The sequence below is a fragment of the Hyperolius riggenbachi genome, chromosome 1 (genome assembly GCF_040937935.1).
Source record: "Hyperolius riggenbachi isolate aHypRig1 chromosome 1, aHypRig1.pri, whole genome shotgun sequence".
Lineage (NCBI taxonomy): Eukaryota > Metazoa > Chordata > Amphibia > Anura > Hyperoliidae > Hyperolius > Hyperolius riggenbachi.
Genome location: NC_090646.1, coordinates 535012327 through 535039757, shown reverse-complemented (window position 1 = coordinate 535039757; position 27431 = coordinate 535012327). Strand labels below are relative to the sequence as shown.

General features: G+C 44.3%; 1 protein-coding gene across 2 annotated transcripts in view; it reads left to right on the top strand.

Moving 5' to 3' along the window:
* SLC27A6 (solute carrier family 27 member 6) overlaps positions 1-27431 on the top strand; it is a 75906-nt gene that overhangs the window by 13841 nt on the left and 34634 nt on the right. For both annotated transcript variants that reach the window (XM_068246678.1, XM_068246672.1), the window contains exons 3-5: positions 10922-11131; positions 13273-13431; positions 21481-21605. In XM_068246678.1, coding sequence (XP_068102779.1) covers positions 10922-11131; positions 13273-13431; positions 21481-21605 — 494 coding nt within the window. The remainder of the gene's footprint in view (positions 1-10921; positions 11132-13272; positions 13432-21480; positions 21606-27431) is intronic.

The following is a 27431-nucleotide window of genomic DNA, read 5'->3' as shown; positions in this document are numbered from 1 at the left end:
GGCAACTTCTGTTGGTTTTTATTGGAGCCGGTGGTCTCACGGGCGGGATCATGGCTCCATTATTGAGTAGCAGCACTTTGAGTAGCAGCTGGGGGACATCAGAGGACATGAGGCTAGTGCAGCTAGAGGAGGATGTAGTGGCAGGAGGACATGGGACAGCAGAAGACATAGGGGACCCTTGGGGACAGCGGAAGATATGGGGACAGCCAAAGACACAGTGGAGGACACAGATAAATAACTGCCCCTAGGCCTTACTTTCTGGGTAGGGCTTATACTTTAAGCATATTTGAACTTTCAACTAGGGCTTATTTTTTGGGGGATGTATTATTTTTGGGGAAACCCAGTATGAAAAATCTTAGTTCTTAGCAGAGATCAGTTGTTACTTCATTCAGCGGGCTTACCACCAGCTTCTCTCCTCTGTCTTGGCTAATCCGAGCTGCTTCTCAGACCAGCCAGCAGCTAAATCACAGCTGAAGATGGTGATGACAGCTTACACATTCCCCCAGGCCAACCCAGCGGCAGTGTCACTGACCTTTCCTGTGTGAGCCTCCAGTACACTTGTAATCATGGAGCACTGTGCAGTTTGACAAGCCATTTTGCACTGCAAACTTGCCAGTTAATGGTACAATATTTTCCTCAGTTGCAATCATTTAGGCCTGGTGCACGCCAAAACCCGCTAGCAGATCCGCAAAATGCTAGCAGATTTTGAAACGCTTTTTCTTCTTTTTCTGTAGCGTATTAGCTAGCATTTTGCGGTTTTGTGAAGCGTTTTTGGTGTAGTAGATTTCAGATATTGTTACAGTAAAGCTGTTACTAAACAGCTTCTGTAACAAAAACGCCTGCAAAACCGCTCTGAACTGCCGTTTTTCAGAGCGGTTTGCGTTTTTCCTATACTTAACATTGAGGCAGAAATGCATCCACAATCCAAAAAATGCCTCACCCCGGGAGGATCCGTTTCTGCAAAACGCCTCCCGCTCTGGTGTGCACCACCCCATTGAGGGCTGGTGCACACCGAGCGGCTTTTGGGGCGTTTTCAGATCCGCTTGCGGCTGCAAATCCGCTTGGTCAATGTATCTGTTACAGTAGCTGTTCAGTAACAGCTTTTCTGTAACAATATCTGAAATCTACTACACCAAAAACGCTTCACAAAACCGCAAAACGCTAGCTGAAACGCTACAGAAAATAAGAAAAAGCGTTTCAAAATCTGCTAGCATTTTGCGGATCTGCTAGCGGGTTTTGGTGTGCACCAGGCCTGAGATACATTGACCAAGCGGATCCGCAGCCGCAAGCGGATCTGAAAACGCCCAAAAAGCCGCTCGGTGTGCACCAGCCCTCTATCAGATTTTTATGATTGAATTGTACAGAAAACCACGCAGTTTGTGGAGAAAATTGATGTAAAATGATTCTATGATCAATTGGAATAGAAAATATTGTTGCTCGGAATGTTGGAATTTGTAATCCTATCTAAAGAGAAAATCTAGTTTATGCGAACAGTTGATAATTGCCTTCCAATTGCTTTTAATCCTGCAAATGTAATTAAAACGTTAGCATCTGATGAAGATATCGTTAATGGACACCTTTAGAATCCTTCACACAGGCGGTTCACACTGGTGCGTCCCATCAGCTGCTCCTGTAGATCTGCATGGCCGTTGCAGACTGCTGCCAGTGTTTGACATGGGCAGTGGGGCGGTGCCTACCTCCGACAAGTACATCTGAGCGGGTGGCTGCCTCATGCTGGTCGGGCAGCACAGTGGCATAGTGGTTGGCATCCTTGCCTTGCAGCGCTGGGTTTCTGGTTGGAAATCCCAGCCAGGGCACTCTCTGTACGGAGTTTGTATATAGTCCCCGTGTCTGCGTGGGTTTCATCTGGACACTCTGGTTTCCTTCCACATCCCAAAAACATACAGATAAGTTAATTGGCCCTAAATTGGCCCTAGACTATGATACATACACCACACTATACATACATAGACATATGACTATGGTAGGGATTAGATGGTGAACTCCTCTGAGCGGTTAACTGCTGTGTAATCACTGTCTCATGTGTCAACTGCTGTTATGCGCAGTTAGAAATTATGCAATTCATTTGCTTTGGCCAGACACGGGCACTCGTTCCCTTGATGATCAGCAGCTGAGGGAACTTTCACATTAGAGCTCATTTGCTGCGTTTTAACGCAAATCAATACTTTGCATTAACCAAGGTAAAATGAAAGTCCATTTTACCATTCACATTCGACGCTGCGTTTTGTTGCGGTTCAACGCACCCGGGAGCTTTTAATTGTCTGGAGACAGTGTTTTCCCGTCTGGTGAATTATAACTTTCGCTGCTAATCAGCGTTGCACCGCAACATCCCGACGACACACTGCAGGCCATTCAACGCTTCCAGGAGATCTGCTCCTGCACTTATAGTGCGCAGTTTCTACAGTTATAGTGAGGCGCTATATATATATATATATATATATATATATATATATATATATATATATATATATATATATATATATATATATATATATATATATATATATATATATAATTTATCCCATATAATATATAATTTATATATATATATATTCTATCTCTATCTTGATTCATATTCATAAAAGGCTGTGTGATAAAATATTCTGGTTGTATTTTAGACTTTTGTGTGCTAATTTATAAAGATTTTCACACCTGACTTTTGAAGTTCAGTAAATTACCGAAGCCCATTGAGCGGTAACAGCAGAAGTGTGGCGTTATCTTTCTTTTGTTATAAGCTGTAATTACATGAAGTGAGGGCATTACAATAGTAGGAGGCATCCCCAACATCCCTTAGATGCACGTTATTATACTGCCTCTGCTCACATGTCATAACTATGTGATTTTTTTTTTTTTTTTTTTTTTACCCACTAGTTCCTCTGCATATTTGTTTTTTTCAGTCAGGAAGTGAACTCTTTGACCTGGAAAAGAATAAATACAATGTATTTATTCTTAAAAACGCAATCACTCTACAAAGGGATTTTGTGAGCATCTTGCCTTCTTACTATACCTTCCATTGAGGCGGAATTGCCTCAAAAATGGCCCATGTAGCTCTTCTCTGAGCGGATCAGAAACAAACCGCTCAGATGTGAACTCTGTCATAGAAAATGAAAAAAAAAGGGAAAAGCACACTTAGGCTACTTGCACACCAAGACGTTGCGTTAGGTGCTACGTTAAGGTCGCATAACGTGCACCTAACGCAAGGCCTGGTGCTCTTCGATGTGGACGTCAGAGTGAGCCGCGTTGTGCACCTCACTCTGGCGTCCGTGATGCGTACTCTCGGACGCATGCGGCATCACATGGTCCCGCCGGCCAATCGCCGCACAGAGCGGCCGCACCAGGAAGTAAACACTGCACGTCACAACGTGCAGTGAATATTAATTAGCCATGTGCCTGGCCGCTCTCCACTCCTCCCCAACATGACTGAGCATGTGCAAACAGTCTAACGCCGCTGTAACGCCGTAGCATGCTACACTTTCTGAAGAACGTGCAGCGTTACATGTAACGCAACGTGGGCAGTGTGAACAGCCCACTTGTGTTGCATTGCTGTGCGTTGGGGGAGCGTTACAGGCTGCACTAACGTGGGCCTGTAACGTCTTAGTGTGTAAGCAGCCTTAGTGTGAATGAGCCCTCAGTCTGTGCAGGGAACCGCTACTCACACAAGCAGACGCAGAGACAGCTGTGACTGACAGGAGCAGGGAGCCAATAGATACAGCCCCTGTCTCCTGATTGGATTTTGATAGGACCTGAGGCTTCTCCAGTGGGACAAAACTGGAAAAGCCTCAGGTCCTATCAAAATCCAATCAGGAGACAGGGGCTGTATCTATTGGCTCCCTGCTCCTGTCAGTCACAGCTGTCTCTGCGTCTGCTTGTGTGAGTAGCGGTTCCCTGCACAGACTGAGGGCTCATTCACACTAAGGGTGCTTTTGCCTTTTTTTCATTTTCTATGATAGATTTCACATCTGAGCGGTTTGTTTCTGATCCGCTCAGAGAAGCGCTACATGGGCCATTTTTGAGGCGATTCCGCCTTAATGGAAGGTATAGTAAGAACGCAAAATGCTCACAAAATCCCTTTGTAGAGTGATTGCGTTTGCGTTTTTAAGAATAAATACATTGTATTCTTTTCCGGGTCAAAGAGTTCACTTCCTGACTTCAGGGAGTGAATTACAAAACCACTCGGGAAAACCGCTTAGCACACAAACGAATCACCCACCCAAGCGCCGGGAATCGAAAAAAAAAGACGTGCCAAAAAACAGCTAACGGTCACGCGAACGGAACGCAATGTGAACAAAGCCTAAAGGAGACTTCACATTAAGGCCACACCAGAGGTGTCTGTAATTATCGTGGCTTTTACTGAATGTTGTAGGCTTTATGAATTGACATTTACTGACGTGTTGAGGGAATTACCTCACAAGTAGGTAATTTACCTCACTGTTCAGTAATTTCAGTTTTTCATGAGGTAATTGCTTGTATGAATTGACACTTTCCTAAGTGCTCGTTAATGTCAGCTGTTTTCTGCATTACCGCATGCGGTAATGCTTTATGAATTGAGGCCATAATCCCTTTACTACAAATTTGGTCCCGACCATGTGCCTATATGGAAAAACAATGTAAATCAAATCCTGATAAAGTTAACTTCTGATATAGTAAACTACTTAGCCAGGTCCCTTGGCCTTTAATAATATAAAGGAATACTACTGTAATAATGTTTTGGCTGCATTTCCCTTTCAGTATTTGCTTTTACTATCCCCAATGTGTGACTAGACACTTGTAGGAGGGACAGCCCTACTTCACTTTATTTCTTTTCACCCTTAGTAACTCTGTACCCAAAATGTGTTTCATGGAGCATAAAGACGGTACATAAAGGTCTGTTTTCAGCACAATGTCACAGTGGCACGGGAAGCAACAGCTATTGTTCTATAGCCCTGAGGAGCAGAGCTCTGACATTTTATTCAAGAATGGATTGTCCGGCCATACTGCACCAAATAGTAGCATGTCGTTTCAGTAACAAGGTAGTAATGCTAACATATATGCCATACTTGAGGGAAATGTGTGTATGTAAATGGAAGGTATTATTAAAAATAAATATACAGCCCTTTCTCTTTGACTTGTAGCCTGGAGGAGTGTCGTTATTTCCTATATATTCCTCTTAAAAGTAGAAAGAAGTGCAAATTCCACTCCACCTCGGTTACTATAGCAGTACTGGAACTAGGCAACTTGACCTAGAAAAGCAAAGAAAACGAAGGTTCCACACAATGGGCCTGATTCACAAAGCGGTGCAAAGTGTTTGCACGCCTGTGAAAAGCCCCTTATCACGCCTAAACTCAGTTTAGGCGTGATAAAATGAAACTCGCGCGAAATTCCCACGCACAAAGTTTTGCGCGATGCGCCCATTAAACCCTATGGGCGTTGCACGCGGAATTACGCGATTGCGCACGTAAAAACTTTGCGCACGGGACTTTGCGTGCGATAAAGAGCACAAATCGGTACTAACTCAGCGGTGCAAAGCTTATCACGCCTAAAGTCTTTTAGGCGTGATAACTGAGTTATCACCGCTTTGTGAATCAGGCCCTATGTCTATAGCCACAGTGCAACTAGGAACAGCGAAATTGTGAAACAGGTAAAAACCATACAGCCAGGTAGTTTTCTTGGCCTCTTAAAAGCCTATGAAGAACATATGATTTGCCTAGATAGTGCAGAGTCAAAGCAAACTTGAGCCATTTCAACTCCAGTTGGCACCATCCTGATCAGGTGCTGCACCCAGTGTAGCCATGCCATGGCAGAAGGTGTGTTGTTGGCTGTAAGAGGCTTCCCCTGTAGTCAGCAGTGAATGGAGAGACTGGATGTTTCCACTGGGGGTTGGGGCTGTGGGATGATGTGGGGGTCTTCTCCAGAAGCTGATGAAGCCCCAGTATGACATGGTTGATGGAACTTTCAGGAGTATGGGTGAGCTGGGGGGCAGAGCTTTGAAGGAAGAGGGTTCACTTCTATGTTAGCTGTAAAAATCTAATCCTGGAGATGGGTTTTTAGGTTTGCAACATGTCTTATCTCTTCCATTGTTCAATAAACACCCCCTCCCCACACCACCACCACATGCCAGATCAATAAACTGCCAATTAATTACTTTATCTGATGTACATGTGATTTAAACAAACAATGTATTATGTGAATGGAGAGAAGTTTGGGGAGGGATGTGCAAAAAACATACAGATACGTTTATTGGTTCCCCTCTTAGGGCTGGTTCACACGGACGCTTGGCAGCGTTTACTGCCAAGCGTTTGGGACTCAAGTGAACGGGAGCGTTTAGCATCGTGTGGTTACCGGCGATTGCACAAATGCGGCGTTCTGATCCAGATTTAGTGCGTGCTTCGGCTGGCCCTAGAAGCAGCATGCGGCGTCCAGGGCCGGCTAGCCGCCGCGGCTCCATGTCACCTTGCGGGGACGACAAACGCCGATCGCGATGGGAAGCCGACGATCGCCGTACCGCTGCCCCTGAACGAGACGTCACAGGACGACGCGGCTTCCCAGCCGCCTCAACGCCGCCTGTCGTCCGTGTGAACCAGCCCTTAGACTACGATAGAGACTGAGTTAGACTATGGCTATGGTAGGGATATTGAGCTGCTCTTGTGAGAAGACTATGTACTCTGTAAAGCATTGTGGAAGATAGAATAACTATTCTCTATAGTAAAACCCCTGTGTCTCTGCTTCCCGTGTCCGTGTGTGTGTGTCCCTGTGTTTGCGCTACTGCGCATGTGCCGCAGGGACACCCTTTGGACAGGGAGCAGGACAGCCAGGGGGGTCGGTGACGGGGCTAAGGTCACTAGTAAAAATATAAAAAAGAATAACTGGCTGCAATGCATTGATGCTACAAAGCTAATGTAAGCGGAGCTTCGACTGACACTGGATGAGATTTCTGCCAAAACCTGATTTAAACTCAGCAGTGTAAAGGTCCATACCCACGCCACATTATTTAGGACGATGTTACCTGACATTTAGAGCGTGGTAATCGATGTTGCACCCCGCGGCGATCGTGCGTTGTTATGCGATGGACACAGCGAACTGGATCTTTAAGATCCCCGACGACTCCGCACAAAGTACCGCGATCGCTTACTTCCCATTCGCACCCGTTGTGTAACACCACGTGACGTCGTGAGCAGGAAGAGGCTTCGCTTGATGACCGTCGTCTAGGGGACGTCTCTGGACCTGACTGGTGCCGAGTACGTAGCTTAAGATGTTAAAAGGAATCTAAACTGAGAAGGATATGTATTTTTCCTTTTAACATAATACCAGTTGCCTGACTCTCCTGCTGATCCTGTGTTGCCAATACTTTCAGCCACAGCCCCTGAACAAGCATGCAGATCAGGTGCTCTGACTGAAGTCAGACTGGATTATCTGCATGCTTGTTTCAGGTGTGTGATTCATCCCTACTTCAGCCAAAGGGATCAGGACTGCCAGGCAACTGGTATTGATTAAAAGGAAACATCCATATCCCTCTCAGTTAGGACTCCTATGGCTAGATTAAGCCACTGTGCTGTAAGTATGATCTGTGCAATACAGTGACTACAGAAATATAAGAAAAAAGGTTGATAACTTCTGCATAGCCTCAAATAGAGCTGTAAAAGATATATATGGGTATGACACTCACACATTCTGTAATATGACCTCTCGTAAGCTATTTGGGGAGCTACCATTAGAGAAAAAATAGAATGGTACTGCTACAACATCTGTCTGTGTAAATACATACTTTAGTGATTAGATTAATGTGTCTACACCAGCCAAAATCTCATTCCATGCTTTGCATACATTTAGTGTTGCTTCATCTTGTAAAATGCATGACAGTGATAATCGCTGAAGCACATGGCTGTATTCACAGGAACAGGGCAGGGCGGCCCCCTTACTGAGGCCTCTCTAGCAGCTTCGGAATACTCATTATTAAACTTCTTGGTGCTGCCACTGGTTTTATATGAGACTGCTGGTAAAAAAATAATCCCTAAAGTGATTCTGTGGTATAAGGGATACGGAGGATGTCTTTATTTATTTTTATTATTTATTTTAAACTATGCCTATGTTAATCCTGTGCATCTGATGCTTCAGTCCACTGACCCAGATCAGAAATTCAGATCAGGAACTCTTACTTAAAGGGAACCTAAACTGAGAGGGATATGGATGTTTCCTTTTAAACCATACCAGTTGCCTGGCAGTCCTGCTGGTCTCTTTCACTGCAGTAGTGGTTGAATCTCACACCCGAAACAAGCATGCAGCTAATCCAGTCTGACTTCAGTCAGAGCACCTGATCTGCACGATTGTTGAGGGGCTGTGGCTAAAAGTATTAGAGACACAGGATCAGCAGGAGAGTCAGGCAACTGGTATTATTTTAAAAGGAAAAATCCATATCCTTCGCTTAGGTCCCCTTTAAGTCTGGCGACACCAACTGCATGTTTACTCCAGGTGTGTAATTTAGATCTTGCGGAGGCCAGAAAAGTCAGCAAGTCTGCCAGGCAACTGCCATTGTTAGGAAAAAAAATATGGCAGCCGCTATAGCCCTCTCACTACAAGGTCCATTTAAAAGAGAACAACAAACTAGTAAAATGAAATTATTAAATTGTACCTGAGACCAAAACATAACTTTTTTTTTTTTCTTACCTGCAGCTTCTTTCAACCCCCTGCAGGCAGTCAGTCTGCTCTGTTGCCATCCTGGTTTCTGTGGTTGCACCACTGTAAGCCCCATAAAGTCCACAACTCAGCTGAGCTGTAGACCACTGCATCCGTGGTCCCCGCCACATGCAGCACTTGATCGTGCTTCCATAACCGGGAGCATTTTGCACATGCGCAGTATGTTAAGACTGTAACTGCCATTGTGCAGAACGCTCCCACCCTAGGAAGCTCAATCGGATGGTGCGTTATCTGCGACTGTGCATGCGCAGGGGTCCACAACCCAGCTGGACAACCCTTCACACTGACACAATGAAGGGGATCAGAAGGAAATTGAGGGGCAGAAAGGTTACAGGGGGCTGGAGGAAGCCCCAGGTTAGTAAAAATCTTTTCCCCACGTTCATCTCCAGTTTCCTTTAGGCCTCTTTCACAGTGCGACGTTAAAGTCGCACGTTAGAAAATGTTCCAACGCAGACTAACGCACAGCAATGCAAAGTCTGTGCGACGTTCACAGTGCACACATTGCGTTGTGTGTAACATGTAGCAATATTTAGAAAGTGCTGCATGCTGTGCGTTTAGCAATACATTTGCTGCGTTGTGTGTTGCACATGCTTAGTAATGTTTTTTGTTTTTTTTAAATATAAAGCACGCACCGTTTTCGCTCCATCAGTATGCGGCGAAAACAGCACACCAAGAGACACATAACGTAGTACAAAATAACGTCCAATTGTATAACCTACATGCGTTGCATTAGGGGCACGTTGTGCGACCTTAACGTCGCATCAAACGCAACGTCTTCGTGTGAAAGAGCCCTTAAAGAGAACCAGAGACGAAGCACCCTCATGTATTTTATTACATTTATCAGTGAGAACATGACAGTAAACACCTACCCTGCTTTTAGTTTCATTGTTATCTGCTTAATTAGTCTATTAGCAACTGTGATAAGAATCCACCGACTATTCAGTCGAGGTTTGACCTGGAATCATTATAGCTGAGTCACTCTTCTGTGAAGTGTTTTCAAGCCCAAGCCTTCCACTCTCCTGGCTTAGATTTCATGCTTTGCATACTGAGAGCTGTGATGATATGGGAGAGGCTGCTGCTCCTGAGAGAGAAGCTCTGTGGCTGTAATATGATCCCTGTGTGCTCTGTGTGCACTAGATACTGACTGCAGTTTCATTCCTATGAGAGACACTTCTTACAGTACATCATACCAAAATGAATGCACACAGATGAGCCTTTCTCATATAGCCTAGATAGCAGCATAGTCTCATATAGCCAAGACAGCACATCCAGAACAACTCATATAACCCGGAAGGAGAAGGGATATGAGCCGGCGGCCATATTTGATTTTTCCTGGAGCAATAATGGATAAAAAACACTAAAAAAGGCACACCAGAGTGGCGAAATTATCAGGTAGAGCATTTATTCTTTACAAGCTATCAACTGATATGTTTATTTTGTGTGAAACGTTCATCTCTGGTTCCCTTTAAGCAACATGCTATGTTACATAGTTAGTTTGATTGAAAAAAAACATTTGTCCAAGTCCAACCAGAAAATACAGAAATAAAATAATTATTAAAAAATAAATAAAACACCATCCTGAACCTAAAGAAGCTGGTCAAAAGGTGGCCACTAATGATACACTCTTTTTCATCCAATCTTACCATTTTTCTATGTAATATAAGGGACTACCTAAATAATCCATTCAATGTACTCACTCCATTTACCCTTATACTACATAGATTTGGTACAATTGAATGAAAAAGAGTGGATTGTTAGTGGCCACTATAAGGAGTATCCAACCTTCTCCAGGCCTTGTGCAAAACTGAACGGGCTGAAAGAGACTAAACCACAGAACAGTAGCGCTGATTTATATTGTAGAGAATACATTCTGATCTAATTGCGTTCAAGTTTTTGTGAGCAGTAGAACAGGTTGGGGGCTTGTTCAAACTGTGGCTGCAAAAACCAGTCTGACACCCTTCCACCATTGAGTTCTTCATAGGAATGTATATACAATTCATAGATTGGAGACAAAAATGCAGCCTGTCATGGTAGTAAGATTTTTGATGTCCAAAGTAGCACATTAATCCTTTGTGGTTGTTTTTTTGTTTGTTTGTTTTTTTTACACCTTAAAAGAAAATCTTCTTTGGGTGAAGTTGTCTTAAAGATACTGTAATTAAATGTTGTGGAGAGTTTTGATTGATAGAAAGTCCTCTCATCTGACATACTGGTATTTTTGTCTTTTGAACAGACATGCTTGAGTCCTTGGAGGAGATCCTGCCGAGCCTGCAAGAAGACAATATTGCAGTATGGGTAATGGCTAGTGAAACTAGTCTACCTGGCGTCAACACTATCCTAGATAAATTGGATGTGGTAACGGATGAACCTGTTCCTCAACACTTGCGCTTTGTTGGTAGCATAAATGCAGCAACACTCTATATTTTCACATCGGGGACAACAGGTAACACTTTATTTTGCATGGCCATTTTATACTAAGCTAAGATATAAATACATTCTCTTACAGCTAAGTCGGGGTGTGCAGAGGATACATGCTTTGTTTGAAATGAGGATTATGTGGCTAAAATCCTATTGTAAACATCTGCTTGTTGGACCTGTAGGAGTACAACCGAAAGAACTAACAGGCTAGGTGGGCAAAGCTGCATAATTATGCTGTGTAGAGGGCAAAGGCCCGAGGAACAGACCTGGCTTTCTGAGACCACTGCTGCTATGAACAGTGGCGTAGCTACGGAGCCAGTCCCAGCTCGAGTGCAAATTGGCAAACCTGAACTGAAAATAAACTTATGAGATAATTATATGAGTATTACTAATGGTAAATAGAACATTAATAACATAGAACACAATCTCATAGTTTTATTTTCAGTTTAAGACCTGAATTTTTAAGACTGAATTCTAAAGCCTTGAACACATGCTAGATGGAACGTTACTGAAGCAGCTGAGCTGAGAATCTAACGTGTGTACGCAAGCTCGTTTAGAGATCTGGCATGTCGGATCGTTTAGCAACGAACGAGTGTAGATATATATATATATATATATATATATATATATATATATATATATATATATATATATATATATATATATATGCACCATGAGGTAATCAAGGAGCTTTTACAATAATAAAGACTATCTCATAACCAGCACACCCCCAATTCTCAAAAGAATCGCACACCATAACCGCTGCAGAGTCCCAGCTACCCAACAGCACCATTGCCACAGAGCCCCCCCCACCACCACCTGCCCTCTGCTCAAACCCTGAGCATGCTCCACCACAACCACCGCACTAAACTACCACCCTCAACTGTGCTGTACACACAAAGCCACCGCCCAGGGCTCATGCATACTCTCAACCTTCACTTAGTATATAGTATTAGTGCCTACATAGGAGTGGGAAAATATTTGTGCGTGGATTTACACTTGTAAATAGAAATAAGGTCCGCAATTGATGATATGATATTACAGTTGACTTGATGTTTTATTAAAGTAAATATCACCTCAGGTTCAGCAAAGCTCCCAACCTACAAACATAACCGGAATCTTCAGTTCTCTACTGTGACAGACATTACCTGCTGGATAACATACTGGTTAAGTCTGCAGCCTTTGTTGTAGGGTTTCTGCCTTTGACCAGGGTCTGAATCCCAGCTCAAAGCAGTACATAAAACAGTAAGGAGTCAGTGGTCAAGGATTCCCAATGCTCCTGGCCGCGTCCTAGTGGCTGCAACTCTGAAGTCCGCCAGGAGAAAAGCGCAATATAAATGTTATTTGACTTGTCTATGTGTCTTGTTCCTGTATCTGGAACTATCCTATTGAATCCTTTGGGTTTTCAAAGTTTCTATAGCCATTACTACTAATGATGCTTGAGTGCAGTGAGCGGCTATTTGTGCATTTGCACAAAATCAAGTACATTTTATACAGGAATGTGAGGAGTGGTGAGGCACAAAACCTCAGGCTGCAGGTTGTATGCTTAAAGAGACACTGAAGCGAAAAAAAATTATGATATTATGATTTGTATGTGTAGTACAGCTAAGAAAGGTAAAACATTAAGATCAGACACATCAGTCTAATTGTTTTTAGTACAGGAAGAGTTAAGAAACTCCAGTTGTTATCTCTATGCAAAAAAGCCATTAAGTCTACGACTTTCAAAGTCGTGGAGAGGGCTGTCTTCTGACTTTTTTATTATCTCAACTGTTTACTTTTCCTCTAGCAGAGGAGAGGTCATTAGTTCACAGACTGCTCTGAAAGAATCTTTTTGAATGCTGAGTGTTATGTAATCTGCATATATTATAGAATGATGCAATGTTAGAAAAAACACTATATACCTGAAAATAAAAATATGAGAATATTTTCTTTGCTGCTAATCTTCTAGTAATTATTCATAGTACACAACCAATTCATTATATCATATTTTTTTTTCGCTTCAGTGTCTCTTTAAGGAGTTAGCAATTTTTAAGTCAGGTCTAATAAATGTTTGTCCTGCTAAGCCATGAAGAACCAAAACTCACTTCACGTTTTGGAACGTGCGTATGTATTTAATGAATTTTTTTTTAAAGATCTAGCTATTAATAAATGCTATTTGCTTTATAGGTCTCCCAAAAGCAGCTGTAATAAGTCAGCTTCAAGCTCTGCGGGGTGCTGCTGGAATATGGGCATTTGGAGGCTTCCCAGACGATATTGTGTATATCACTCTGCCGCTGTACCACAGTGCTGCCTCGCTTATTGGGATCGGTGGCTGCGTGTATCTGGGTATGCTTTACATTGAATTGTGTTTTTTTTTTTTGTTGTTGTTTGTTTGTTTTTTTAATTCTGTATAGGGGAGGTTTAATATTCTACGTATATCTCCCAACCTCTTGAACAGTCAAAACTTCTTCTCCTTCTATATTACTTTAGGGCCAGCACATGGATTATAGCGAAGGAGATTTGGGTGCAGTCAACGCCACCGTAGACCATAATCGGAATTACGGCTACAGTGGTGCACACTGAGTAACTTCAGCACTGTCAGAAGACGGAGCTGTAGTTACTTTTAAACCACTGCAATTCGGCCGCCAGCAATAGCTGGAAGCCGAATTACATCATTCTCTACCATCCACGTGGACCTAGAGGGGGAATAGTAATTAACACTGCCGGGACTTGTGCAGGAGCAGGATCAGCTTTATATCAGCTGTATTCTGCTCCCAAGTCTCCCAGAGGCTATTTCTCTCCTACGCCTTTAGGGTACTCAATCTTCTTAGTCCCTAACAGGGTGAACACTATCTGTCTACGGTGTTTGTTATGCCCTCGTTCTTTATTAATTGTTATCTTTCCACTTGAAACTGAAAAGGGCCCCTAGATTCCTATGTTAATCATGTATAGTGGTTTATAGTGACTGGTGAGGTGCTTGTAAATCTGAGAAAAGCAGACATGAGCAGCAGTGCCTCAGCACTGTGTTTTGAGATAATGCCAGTGCTGGAGATTTCAGAGGGTAGTTCTCCTTTCACTCCACTCAAATAATACTCCTGGTGCACTAGTATTATATAATTATGGCAAAAACTCCCTTCGGGAGGAGAACGTTGGCTGAAAATACTTCACAAACAATTGAACACCCAAGTTCTCAAAAATGCATAACAATTTATTATCTCGTATCAAAACACACAGTACCCACATAACCCACCCACTCCCCCCTTAAAAAAAGCCCTTCTAGATCGTGGAGCGCTCCTCACATTCACACGCCACTCACACATGAAGCACAGTCTCTGGCTCTGGCCTGATCTTGCTGATCAAATAAGCATAAATAGTGGAACCTCCCTATATTGTGCAATGATGGTCAGATGGAATCCATAAATCCAGCAATTATCCAGCAATTTCTCCTTAGGCTGTTGAGATTAGTAACTGCTGCAATCATTGTATCATATACATTTCCCGATTACTCAGTCCAATCAATAGTAGTTATACATTTGGGACGCAAACCCCTCATTCAATGTAATGTCACCAATTTCAGCTTAGGCCTGCTGGAAATGCTCTCCTTCTTGTACTCATCAGACAAAATGCATTTAGGAGTGTCCTTTAGATTTTCATTCACGCTGCACAGCAGCACTCACCACTTCTTCTATCCCCTTGCAGTATCATCACACTCTGGGACTTGTGGCTGCGGCGTCCCGCAGCTCACTCTGCCCTCACTCCATGACTCCCGGGGTTCAGACGGGGTGCTGACAAGGTGCTTTATCCTTCTCTGGCCGGCCAGACTCTGCGCTCCACTGGTGCGGCGAGCAACGCCAGGCTACACGCTCGCGCTCTGTCGGCTTGGTGACCACGCCTGCAGGCTCCTTTCACTCTACACCTTAAAAACATTCATTCGCCAAAGAGAAGCATATCTGTCAATGAGCCCACTAGGAGATTCAAAAGAAAATGAAATAACATATGCCAAAAAAAGCTTTCTCCCTGGAGTACAGTATGGGTCACGAACAAAACAAAAAAAAACAGTGCAGGCTGAAACATAAGTAACAAGGCATTCAATGAAGTATGATGTACTGAAAAGACTGAGGTATAATGATGCAATACGCATGGGAAGAACTGAGATAAAATTATGGTATTTCGCATTCTTCTGTGTCATACCTCTAATGCTGGGAATACACAATGAGATTTTTCAGCAGATTTATTGTCCGATCGAGTTTTCCGATTGTTTTTGTAATCAAATTCCATTCACTTCTATGAGAAATCGATCAGAAAAACAATTGAAAATCAGATTGCATATGTCGGAAATTATCTACCGAAGCATCTATCTGCCAAAAAATCTCAAAGTGTATTCCCAGCATAAGGTACACAGAGCACCAAGGCTCAGAGAATAAGGTATAATGAGTTAGAGAGAGCACTAAAAGAGAAACTGCAGTGAAAAATAACATCAAAAATTGCTTATTTTTTACAATATCAATGTATAGATTATTAAGGTAAAGATTTCTTGAGGGAAAGGGGGTATTGGTTACTGATTGGAATGAAGTTCAATCCTTGGTTAAAACTTCTCTTTAAAGGGAACCTTAACTGAGAGGAATATGGATGTTTCCTGTTAAACAATACCAGATACTTGGCAGTCCTGCTGATCTCTTTGGCTGCAGTAGTGGTTGAATCACACACCTGAAACAAGCAGGCAGCTAATCCAGTCTAAAGGGGCCCATACACTGGTCGATTTCAGCCTTCGATCGATTTGATAAAATCGATCGATTGCATGGAAATCGATTGACGATCGATGGCCCATAGAGTTGCATTGGATCTAATGGTGCAGTAATGCCTTTAGATCGATTTTGAATAGATTTCCAATAGATTTCATCCTGAAATCTATTGGAAATCTGTTCCAAGTATGTGGCACACATCAAATCGATTCCTGTCAGATTCGACCTGACAGGCATCTGACAGAAATGTATCTGATGGTCGAATCTGCTGCAAATCTATCAGTGTATGGCCACCCTTACTTCAGTCAGAGCACCTGATCTGCATGCTTGTTGAGGGGCTGTGGCTAAAAGTATTAGAGACACAGGATCAGCAGAAGAGTCAGGCAACTGGTATTATTTTAAAAGGAAAAATCCATATCCTTCTCAGTTTAGGTTCTCTTTAAACATAGAGTTAGGAGAGAAGGAGTCTGATATATACTGATATAGGCAATGTTGAGACGATTGAGGCATACGGAGGTAGTGGTTACATAAAGGACTGATGCACACTTAAGATTGGAGGTAGACATAGGACTATCCTCCCTGTATCCTGTGTCCATATATTCACTGTACTGAATACTCCTGTAGCTAGTACTGTACAGCTCTCCATGGCAGTAGTTCCATAGTTCCTTCAGCCTTCGAGGTGATATTATACTCCCCCTTGTATCTGTTGCCCCCTTTTATTAGAACTTACCCAGCTGGCCATGCTGTTCAGGTTGCGCTGTATTTGCATGTCCAGCAAAGTCCGCTCTGTGCAGCATGCAGATGCCAGATTTTTAAGTGGCAGCGTTGACTGTTCTCTTTCTTTACCCCGCCCATGGAAACTGCCCTCTGCTGTTGTCCTTTATTCCTTCTTCATGAACCCAGAACACATTACCGGTACTTGACACCTCTGCCTAGTGAAGCGTCTATGCAGTATTGGGGCCCCACACTGTCACTTAGGGTCCTTAGATCAGTTATACAGTATAATTGCATTATTGGTCCAGAAGCAACTTGGGACTACAGTAATTATAATGTTTTTAATTTTTTTTGTTTTTTTTGTTGTTGTTGTTTTTTTTTAAGTAGACTTCTCTTTTAACTGTAATGGAATATATTGGACTTGCTGTAATTGGAGTTGAAATAATGTTACGTTACATCATGGATTAATGTTTCTCTGCTTCTGCTCTTTGCCCTGTTGTATTCCAGACTCAGATTCACCTGATTCCACTCTTTTCTGATGTCTTTTGTGTTAGCGGACTGGGGCATCACACCGCTTGCAGCTGTGTCAATCGCCCTAGCATTGTGTATACGACAGGCTCCCACTCCCTGCCAGAAAGTGACAATGTTTCAATTCCTGAAATGAAGGAAACCCCTGAAGTCATTGTTGCTGAATCTCTTTTCTTCACCTATAGGCTGTAGATCTGTTTACAGGGGGGACATGACACACTGGGGGCAGATTAATCAAAACCAGTGTGAAGAAAATGGTAGCAAAACTGGTGCAGAAGCGGAGCAGATGCCCAAATCAAGGATTCTGGATGGTCGCACTGAGGTACTGGTCTGCTTTAGCACCACTTCTGCTCTAATTTTCTCTGCTCTGGCTATAATAGATTTCCTCTACAGAGTGGACGTCTATTGCATACACACTGCAGGTATGAGTGAGGAAGCTGCAGTTGGTGTAACCTGTCACTCCATTTACTCCCATGACTGTCAGAATCTCCATCCCCCTTTCTTTCGTCAGCCCCCTGCTGCTGAGGTTGTTAACTTTCCTTTCCTTGTGGAAATGGTGCTGCTCATGCCCCATCATAGATACAGTGTATAACAAAACTTCAATGCAGGTGTCATTCCGCTCGGGTCAGGACTCCCCGTGTAGTACTGTATCAGGGGAGCAACATACTTGGTTTATGAATGCCAAATCCATATTAACAGGATTAAGATAATCTGAAGGAGAGACAGAACATTGTATGCACATGTTAAACCTTACATAAAACACACCTAAGGGGAGATAGAGACAAGCATATGCAGATCTTCCTGTTTAATGATACAGCTTACTGTCTAAGATATTGCATTAAGTATATTGATTACAGTGTAGCTCCAAGTTACTTTTCCATGAAAGTAGATTCAGACAATTCGAAACTGACAAAAGACAAAACAAACAGACACCCGGCCACCGGGAGCCCACTCTGGTGTGATACCTTCTTGGTTATGGCAAAGTGAGAGTATCTAATGTATTTATACTCACAAAAATGGGTTGCTCTAAGGAGGCAACCACTCGTATGTGCAGGTGGAGAAGTACCGTCTCCACTCGGCCTTTTTCACCGTAGGTTCGTTCGGTCGCAACTCCAAAATGAAACAATATTTTTCAGCTCTCCACAAGAGAGCGCGAAAAGTTCCTGCTAGGTAGGATGTAGTTAGTGAATTTGGATGGTTGGAGGCGTCCAATAGAAATAAGTGAATTTTTTTGAGATGGTAAAAGATAAAGAATCAGAGTTGGTATTCTCTGACTAATACATTTGACAAACTGTCACAGTGCTGTTCGCAAATAAATGAAATTATATTTTACCTTAATCTGACCAAGTCAAATTTATTAGTCAGAGAATACCAACTCTGATCCTTTATCTTTTACCATCTCAAAAAAATGTACTTATCATTTCTATTGGGCGCCTCCAACCATCCAAATTCAGACAAAATGATAATCGAAAGTCCATATTTGTTTTGTAAAAACCAGAATACAAATTTATTTTTTAACCATTTGTGGACAGCGCTAGTTGACATCTATGTCCTGTTTGTGGCCTCATATTTCTGACAGGGTGTAGATTTCAACATCCTTCTCGCTCGTTCCTGCCATTACTGCCATTCGCGACGCTCTCTCCCCACTCCACCTCACTCGCCCTGCTGTTGGTATGACAGCAGAGCTCCATGAGCTAGGCAGAAGCTGATTTCATTGTCTTCTGACTAGTGTTGTCCGGATCATGAACGATTCGGATCTTTGATCCGAATCTCTTTTGTGAGTCGAATCATCCAAATCATCAAAATGAGTGATTCGGATCGCAAAGGGGGTGGGGCCAGGAGCGGCACGCCCCCCCCTCTCAGCGGGCAGTGGGGTCCTGGAAGCAGAGCAGAGATGGATCGCTCTGTTGGAGGGGAGCCAGGGACAGGTAGATGAGAGAGAGAGAGAGAGGGGACATCAGTGCCACTGCCAGATATGTGTAGAGCACACATACTGGCTATAATGTGCTGCTCATTACAGGCTGTCTGTTCCGTAGTTGTGTACATTGAACAAATTGGAAACTTTTGGCAAAGCTCAGTAACTTTGTAGACAGTGTGCTGGGCTAGGACAGGGCAGGAACTGTCATTGCAGGGCAATATGATCCTCCTGCACTGCTCTAAACAGCTGCACTTCACTTCTGGGAATGCTTTGGGGAATGCTTTCTTTCACTGTGCGACGTTTGCATTCAAAGTATACAGATTATTATTATTATTTAGTATTTATATAGCGCCGACATATTACGCAGCGCTGTACAATGTATATATATATATATATATAGATCTTGTCACCAACTGTCCCTCAAAGGAGCTCACAATCTAATCCCTACCATTACGATATGTCTAAATTATGTAGTGTAAGTACTGTAGTCTAAGGCCAATTTTTAGGGGGAGCCAATTAACTTATCTGTATGTTTTTGGAATGTGGGAGGAAACCAGAGTGCCCGGAGGAAACCCACGCAGACACGGAGAGAACATACAAACTCATTGCAGATAGTACCCTGGCTGGGATTCGAACCAGGGACCCAGCGCTGCAAGGCAAGAGAGCTAACCACTACGCCACCGTGCTGCCCAGATGAACATATGGGTGAAATATATGTAAAGCATATGATTGCAGCATGTGGGTATTGTGTGCAAACATTTCTGCTCTCTGCTCGTCCCTCCTCCCTTCTCTGTCCACTCCCTGCCCTCTGCCCATCTTCTCCCCTTCTCTGTGTGTCCACCCCCCTCCCCTTCTCTGTTTACCGCAGGGAAAGTCCTGTCCTGCTAGTCATTACACCCCCGAATGCTTCCCTAGTAAAATGATCCGAGATTCGGATCAAAGATCCGGATCTTTTCAATGATCCGATTCGAATCATTGAAAAGATCCGAACTTCGCATCTCTACTTCTGACTCTTGTCATCACTGTGAGCCAATCTCATTGGCTCAAACTGATCACAGGGTCAGGAGCCAATGAAATCAGCTTCTGACTGGTTCACAAAGCTCTGTGGTCATAGAGATGGAGTTCACCCACGCCCACAACGCCAGTCCAAGTCCCTCCGGCCAGCAGTGGCAACCTCTGCAAAGCTGGCTGGTCGCGCCCGAAGCACGCGCACCCTGATCGCGCTCCCAAGGACGGGAGAGCTCTGCGCATGAGCAGTAGCAATTTCCGCACACTGGTGGCCGGCCAACTTAATGGGGGTCGCCGCTTCTGTCTGGAGGGACTTGGATGGGAATTGTGGGCATAGGAGGACTCCAGGGGGGCTGCAAGAAGCAGGTAAGTTCAACTCAATTTATTCACTGGTACCTAAGTGGTTAACAGGGAATTTCAGTGTAGTGTGACAGTTTTGAAAAGAGCCAAATCATTCTCTGCGGGGGATGGGGGGGGCTCTGGTGTCATGCATTTACACTGGGCTGTGGAGTCCAAAAGTACAAAAATCCTCCTTCTCAGTGTATGAAACCACCGACTTTGACTCCAGGTACCCAAAATTGCTCCGACTCCACAGCCCTGCATTTACAGTCACTAAGCAACTGAGGAGAGACATCTAGGGACACCCGTACACACTTGCAAAAAGTGTCTGAAACCATCTCGAACAATTGTTATGGGTTTTATATATATATATATAGATATAGATATAGATATAGATATTATATATATATATATATATATACATACATATTATGCAAATACAGTTTTGTGAGTAGCAAAACTGTAGTCGGTCCTATCTGAGAAGGAGGCCAGGGCCACAACAATAAGAGTTAACTTATCCAGAGATCAGTCTCTTGCCATGGTGCTCCACCCTTTGGACTCTTCCTATTGCACAGAGGAATTTCCTCTGTCAAACAGGAAGTATTGGGAGGATGGGGTGCAGTGGCAAGTAGCGGACCCCCAAGTAAGTTAACCCTCGCTGCCTGCCATGGCCCCCTTCTCAGGCAGGAGCGGGCGCAGTTTTGTTTCTTACGAAGCTGTGCTTGCTTATCCTTATTTGCATCTTTCTGCCTTCTAACAACAATACTCTATATCAAATATTTTCAGTGGGTGACGGTATGAACTGCAGGTAGGCAAGTTTTGCACCTGGATTCTTTCGCTGTAAGCAATGCAGTTTGGCATCATCTTGCTAAAGATCTTCCTTGAAAAAGAGGTTATCTGGATAGTAGTAGATGTTGTTTTTGCTTTAAAACCTGGAGGGTAATAGTGTTTATTTAATTCAATAGTTTATTTTAGGTGGGGATTATGGCTAAAATGGGGGCAAAAACGATTTATCAGATTAGGTTAACCATTAAGATCGGAGTTTTACATAAGCTGAGAAGCAGATTTAAAATAACTTTGTGCTTTGATTACAGTTTTATGTGTGCTTGACTATAGTCTATGAATGTTTTTGAATGACATGCACAGGTACAACATGCGTGCTGAGGAAGAAGTTTTCAGCAAGTCAGTTTTGGGTAGACTGCAAGAAGTACAACGTCACAGTGTTCCAGTACATCGGGGAGCTGTGCCGCTACTTGTGTAAACAGCCTGTGGTGAGTTAAATGCGCATCTTGTACCATTTATAAAAAAAAACAAAATGCAACAAGGAAAAATTAAATGATCTTTTGTATAAACACGGTTGTACTTTGAGTAACTCCGGGTAACTCTTCTGGGTTATTTGAACTGACAGACTCTGGGGTTGTTATACCCAACAAATTACTCAACTTTGTAAGGGCCCATTCACACTACACAAAAAACCCTGCATTTTCTGGAGCACAGGCAAACACCAAATCTGAATGCATCCTATGTTGTTAATTGAATGCATTTACACGGTCAACCGAAATGAGCACGGATCTGACCGCAAATGCAAAATCCTGACCTGCTGCATTTTTCTGCAAAAAAGATTGCGCCTCTAACGCCGCAAGTCCGTCAGATGGAAAATAGCAGGTAATGTGAACGACGCTAGGGCATCCTGAGTGGACGCATGTACTGCGCGGGAGCAGGAAATTTGGGTGCATGAGGCAAGTGGAAGAAAAAGGTGCCGTCATTGACTATCATGTTAAATATCATTTAATGGGCGGCCAACGGGAAATTTGGGACGCCCGGTGAATAATGTTTACAATGGGCGCCTGGTGAATAATCACATTTACAAACACACTTACCATAGTTATCGTTTCTATTTACATACATTTTAATAACTAAAACGATATTATCTGGAAAATACGAATACTCCTCAAGTAACTAAATATATTGTTTTTTTTTTTGTTTGTTTTTTTTTATTTGATAAGCGATATGAGAGTTTTTGTCACTTTACAACCGCTCCACGCCAATTGGCATGGACGTGGCAGCAGCCCCAGGACTGCCTAACGCCGATTGGCGTAAGGTCCTTGTGACCGAGTTTGCAGGGGATTGCATGTGCCGATCACTGGCGAACTGAGGGGGCTATTCCGGGTGTCTGGAACCTCCCCCCTGCACTGAGCTGTGTATTCAGCCAGGGAAGCCAGCATAATATAAACAGCCTCATTCTCCCTCCCTTCTTACTTCTGGTGCTTCCCTCCAGCTAATAGAATGAGAGAGGCAGCCCAGCTTCCCTCACAAGAAGATGCAGCTTGCAGTGAGAGAATGTTGATTATGGAGTCCTGGACTCTCCACAGCACAGAAGTGTCCAACATGATGAAATTAGAGTGCAGGCAAGCTGGTAAATATGCACAGCATGATGCAGAGCTTGCCTGGACTCAGGGTCCGTGGGCAAACATCTGTCTGGTCTCTCCCCATTGTTATAATGACTGCATGTGTGGGTAAGGTGTTTAACAAGCTGAAAAGTTTTTGACAGTCCCTAGACTCCAGGAGGGCTTCTTTCTGACTTGTGTGAGAGACTGACAGGGACAGGAGTCCGATTACAGGCAAGTAGCCTGTCTGATGTGGGACTGCAATACAGATAAGTTCTCTGCTCCATCTCAGGCTATTCTCAATTTCTCCACTCCTCTCTCTGGGCTAGTGCAACGCCAAAATGACAATAGCAATCGCTAGCAATTTGTGAGTGTGATTTTGTGAAGTGATTTTCAGAGCGATTTTTGAATGAATTGCTCAAAAACATGCTACATGCAGTATACCTGCGATTTTGAAAAAATCACAACGCTGCTGTGGGAACACCCACATAGGGTAACATTAGTCAAGCGCTTTTCAAATCACTGTTGATTTGAAAAACACTCAGAAGCCCTCTTGGTGTGCACCAGCCTCCTTCATTCACCTTTGTTTCCCTCTTCCCCTAGAGCTGGCTGTGTGTTCTTGTCATACAGGAAAGCTAAATAAAAGTGCAATCCTGGTGAGGCAAAATATTATTATTTAGTATTTATATAGCGCCGCCATCTTCCGCAGATGCATATATCCCTGCATCATATGGGTATCGCTTGCGCTATATGACACTATGTAGCATATTCCACTGAATTGTCCAAACTAAGTCTATCTTCTGTTCCTCTCTTGGGGAGTTGTTCCAGCGCTGTACCCCGTTCAAATTTGCTGCTACCAGAAGCCCTCAGAAACACTCGTGTCCTTGAGTACTTCCAAAGATAGGCAGCTCCGTAATACGCCAGCGCACTTTTGTGCATGGGCAGTATGGAGCCACCTGTATTCGGAAGCACTCGGGGACATACGTGCTTCTGGATCTTTCAGGAACCCCCCCCCCCTTAAAAATCCTGCGTTTGCCCCTGCCCGATGCATGCGCATCCCCGCTCTGATGATGGAGTGCCCTTTTTTTCCAGGTGCCCTTTTTTGATGTACATGTACCGCACCGTTTCCTTATGCATTGTGTTTGCTTTGCAGTGTTTACAGGTACTTAACCACCCTGGCGGTAATGACGAGCCTGGCTCGTCCAGCAGAAACCTGCTGAAAGTGGTAATGCCAAGCTAGGCTCGTCAATACTGCCAGGGAGATTTCCTGTTTCTCTGCGCCGCCAGCTCCACTTTTCCCTCAGCAGAGGGATTCCCCAGGATGGCTGGATGCCTGTCTGCACGCTGTGGGTAGCGATCTGTGCTACCCCCAGCGTGCAGAACTAGCATCCAGCCACCCTGGGGAATCCCTGTGCAGCCAGCGGGGCAGAGTATGTGCTGGCTATGTGGGCGGGGGTATCCCCCTTCTATGTGTGCGGATGGCCGAGCGGGGGCTCCCCCTTCTATGCGGGTGAGTGGGGGGATCCCCCTTCTATGTGTGCGGATGGCCGGGTGGGGGCTCCCCCTTCTAAGCAGGGGAATACCCCTTCTATGTGGGCGGATGTCCGGGTGGGGGATCCCCCTTCTTTGGGGGGATCCCCCTTCTATGCGGCGTGCTGTGGGTGTCCCCCTCCTCCCATACGATCTCCCCCCCCCCCCCCCGTCTGAAGCACCTTGAGGTGGGATCTACTCACCCGAAGGCTCTCTCCTGCGGCGGCTGGCTCACTTCCTCCTCCATTGCCGAAGTCCCGGTCTGTGTAGTTACAGTACGAGGCTTGGTGACGTCACCAAGCCTCGTACTGTAACTACACAGAGAACGAGACTTCGGCAATGGAGGAGGAAGTGAGCCAGCCGCCGCAGGAGAGAACCTTCGGGTGAGTAGATCCCACCTCAAGGTGCTTCAGACGGGGGGGGGGGGGGGGAGGAGATCGTATGGGAGGAGGGGGACACCCACAGCACGCCGCATAGAAGGGGGATCCCCCAAATTAGGGGGACCCCCCACCCGGACATCCACCCACATAGAAGGTATTCCCCTGCTTAGAAGGGGGAGCCCCCACCCGGCCATCCGCACGCATTCAAAGGGGAATTCCCCCCCCTCCCCCCTTAGAATGAGGAGCCCCCACCTGGCAAGGCCATCCGCACACATAGAATGGGGATCCCCCACCCACAAACCTGGCTCCCTATACATCTGCCTACCTATACATCTGCCTACCTATACATCTGCCTACCTATACATCTGCCTACCTATACATCTGCCTACCTATACATCTGACTACCTATATACCTGGCTGCACATCTGACTACCTATATACCTGGCTGCACATCTGACTACCTATATACCTGGCTGCACATCTGACTACCTATATACCTGGCTGCACATCTGACTACCTAAAAACCTGGCTATACATCTGGCTCCCTGTATACCTGGCTATACATCTGGGTTTTATACTCACCATTGGCGTGCTGATCCCTCGTCGCAAACCTCTGATAGCTTCCCTAGTGCCTTCTTCCATGTCCCTTGGCAGATTTTTCTTCTTCCTCGGCAATGACATGTCCCACGCCGATCGGCATTGATGATACCACACAACATCATCAACATCTCAATGCAAACACATTTTTTTTTTATGGAATTCAATACAATAACCTATATTGATTTCAATATAAAAAAAATTACACAAAAAAAAAAACTTGAAAATTATTTGAAATTAATTGAACCACTTTTTGCACAGAAATCCTGGGAAAATTGAACGCCAGGGTGACTACGCTAGTAAAGTTGCTGGTTTCCCATGATCCTTTTGAAGCCTTAATCTCTATGGCTGTAGTGGGCAGTATTAGGTAAAGGAGGTAACGCTTAACTACTTAAAGTAAACTGGATGAATGTATCAATCCAGCAGGAGCTGCTTAGCAGCAATCTGGACAGATATATGCATCCAGCAGTGTTGCGGCGGGTGTGCACTGTCTCGTTCCCAGCGGCTATTACAGGGGATTGATTGGTGAAGGGGAACAAGTGTTCCTCGAGGCAAACGAAGCCCCTGTGAATGAAAAAAAAAAAAAGGAAGCCCCAGGTATGTATAAAACGTTAACTTTATGTCAGCTCTGGCCATGCAATCGGAATGTAACACCTGCGATCGCACACCTGCTGTGCACTACAGTGAATGGGTCAGCACTGCACTTTGCCAGAAATGCTTGCAGCAGTGCAATATCGCATCACATGGCTGCACAGCGCATGTAGCCTGAACATCAGTCAGTGTACTCCTGATGTTCCTGTGTACAGGAATACACATTGCTGGAATGCACACAGCAACGCTTATAGTGGAAACAAGGCCAAACACACCTTTCCCCTGCCTCCCCTTTGGCGTATCAGTCATGTATAGGAAAGATGATTCTGTTTGAAGAGCAAAGCAGGGTGGTTATCAGGGCGACTGATTGGAACAGCTGCAGTGGTTAGTAATAGCAAAGCCCTTCTGAAACTGAAGTAGCTGCCAGGAGATGGCATAAAATGCAAGTGGCTTTTGCCATCATCAACAGCACATGAAAAAGTGTTTTATACAAATATTACCAAAACATCAGGCAGGTAAGATAACTACATGGTATTAAGGAGTTAGAGGTTTTATCTTGCTATGCCAGACTAAAATTTTGGCTTCAAATAGATATTTTCTGAACTAAAACTACTGTAATTTTTCCATGGCTTCAGTAGAACACATAGGCAGAAATTTCTAGATGAATTTGGTGCCGTCATGACTGTGTATAAGAAAAAGAGGAGGAATCCCTGAACAGATTCCAGCCATGATTTATTTTAATTTACTTTTTCCCCCCTTTCTGTATCAGTATAGACAGCTGAAATCTAAAGCACATTCATCCAAGGCTAGATTCAGAGCCGTGTAAATGATGTAACTGTTCTCTCAGGCATTCTCATCTGCTGCCTGTTCTACAAAGAGGAACATTCACCTTGGCCAAACACGTCTGTGCCAGTGGGGAGGGGAGCAGCACATGGACAATACTGGCATTTCAGAGAGTTATGTAACAAATTCGTAACTTTTTCCAACTGCTCTGTATTCCGTTAAGTGTCGGCTGGGATCACACAGACGAGGTTGTGGCTGAGGGGGTTGAAAACAGGTGATGGCTACTTTATTTGTATACATATGCTAATGTGTAGCCCCACTTTCCCTGAACAAATAATGCTAACAAGCCCCTGTTACTGCTCTGCAGCACATTCAGTATCTAATGGTGTTTTTTATTTAAAGAGGGAGTGCCAATAAAGCAACGGAATAAGTTTAACAGCTTCTAGAGGTAGCTACCGTATATACTCGAATACAAGTCGACCTCATGTATAAGTCGAGTCCAATATTTAACACTCTTAGGCCCCGTTCACACTGCACGCGTTTCCAGCCGCGTTTTGGAAACGCGTGCAGGTGGCCGACACGCACGACATCAGACATTGCATAGAGTGCAATGTCTGATGTTCACACTGCATGCGTTCCGGACCTGTGCGGTCCGGGAACGCATGCTGCACGCATTTTTTGTAAAAACGCATGGCTGTCCCATTCACTTTTCAGTGATGGGATCAGCCACGCAACGCATACGAACGCGGATGGCGTGCGTTCGTACGCGTTGCGGTCCGCATGCGTTGCGGTCTGCGTTCTGCAGTCTGAACGGGGCCTTAAGCTGGAA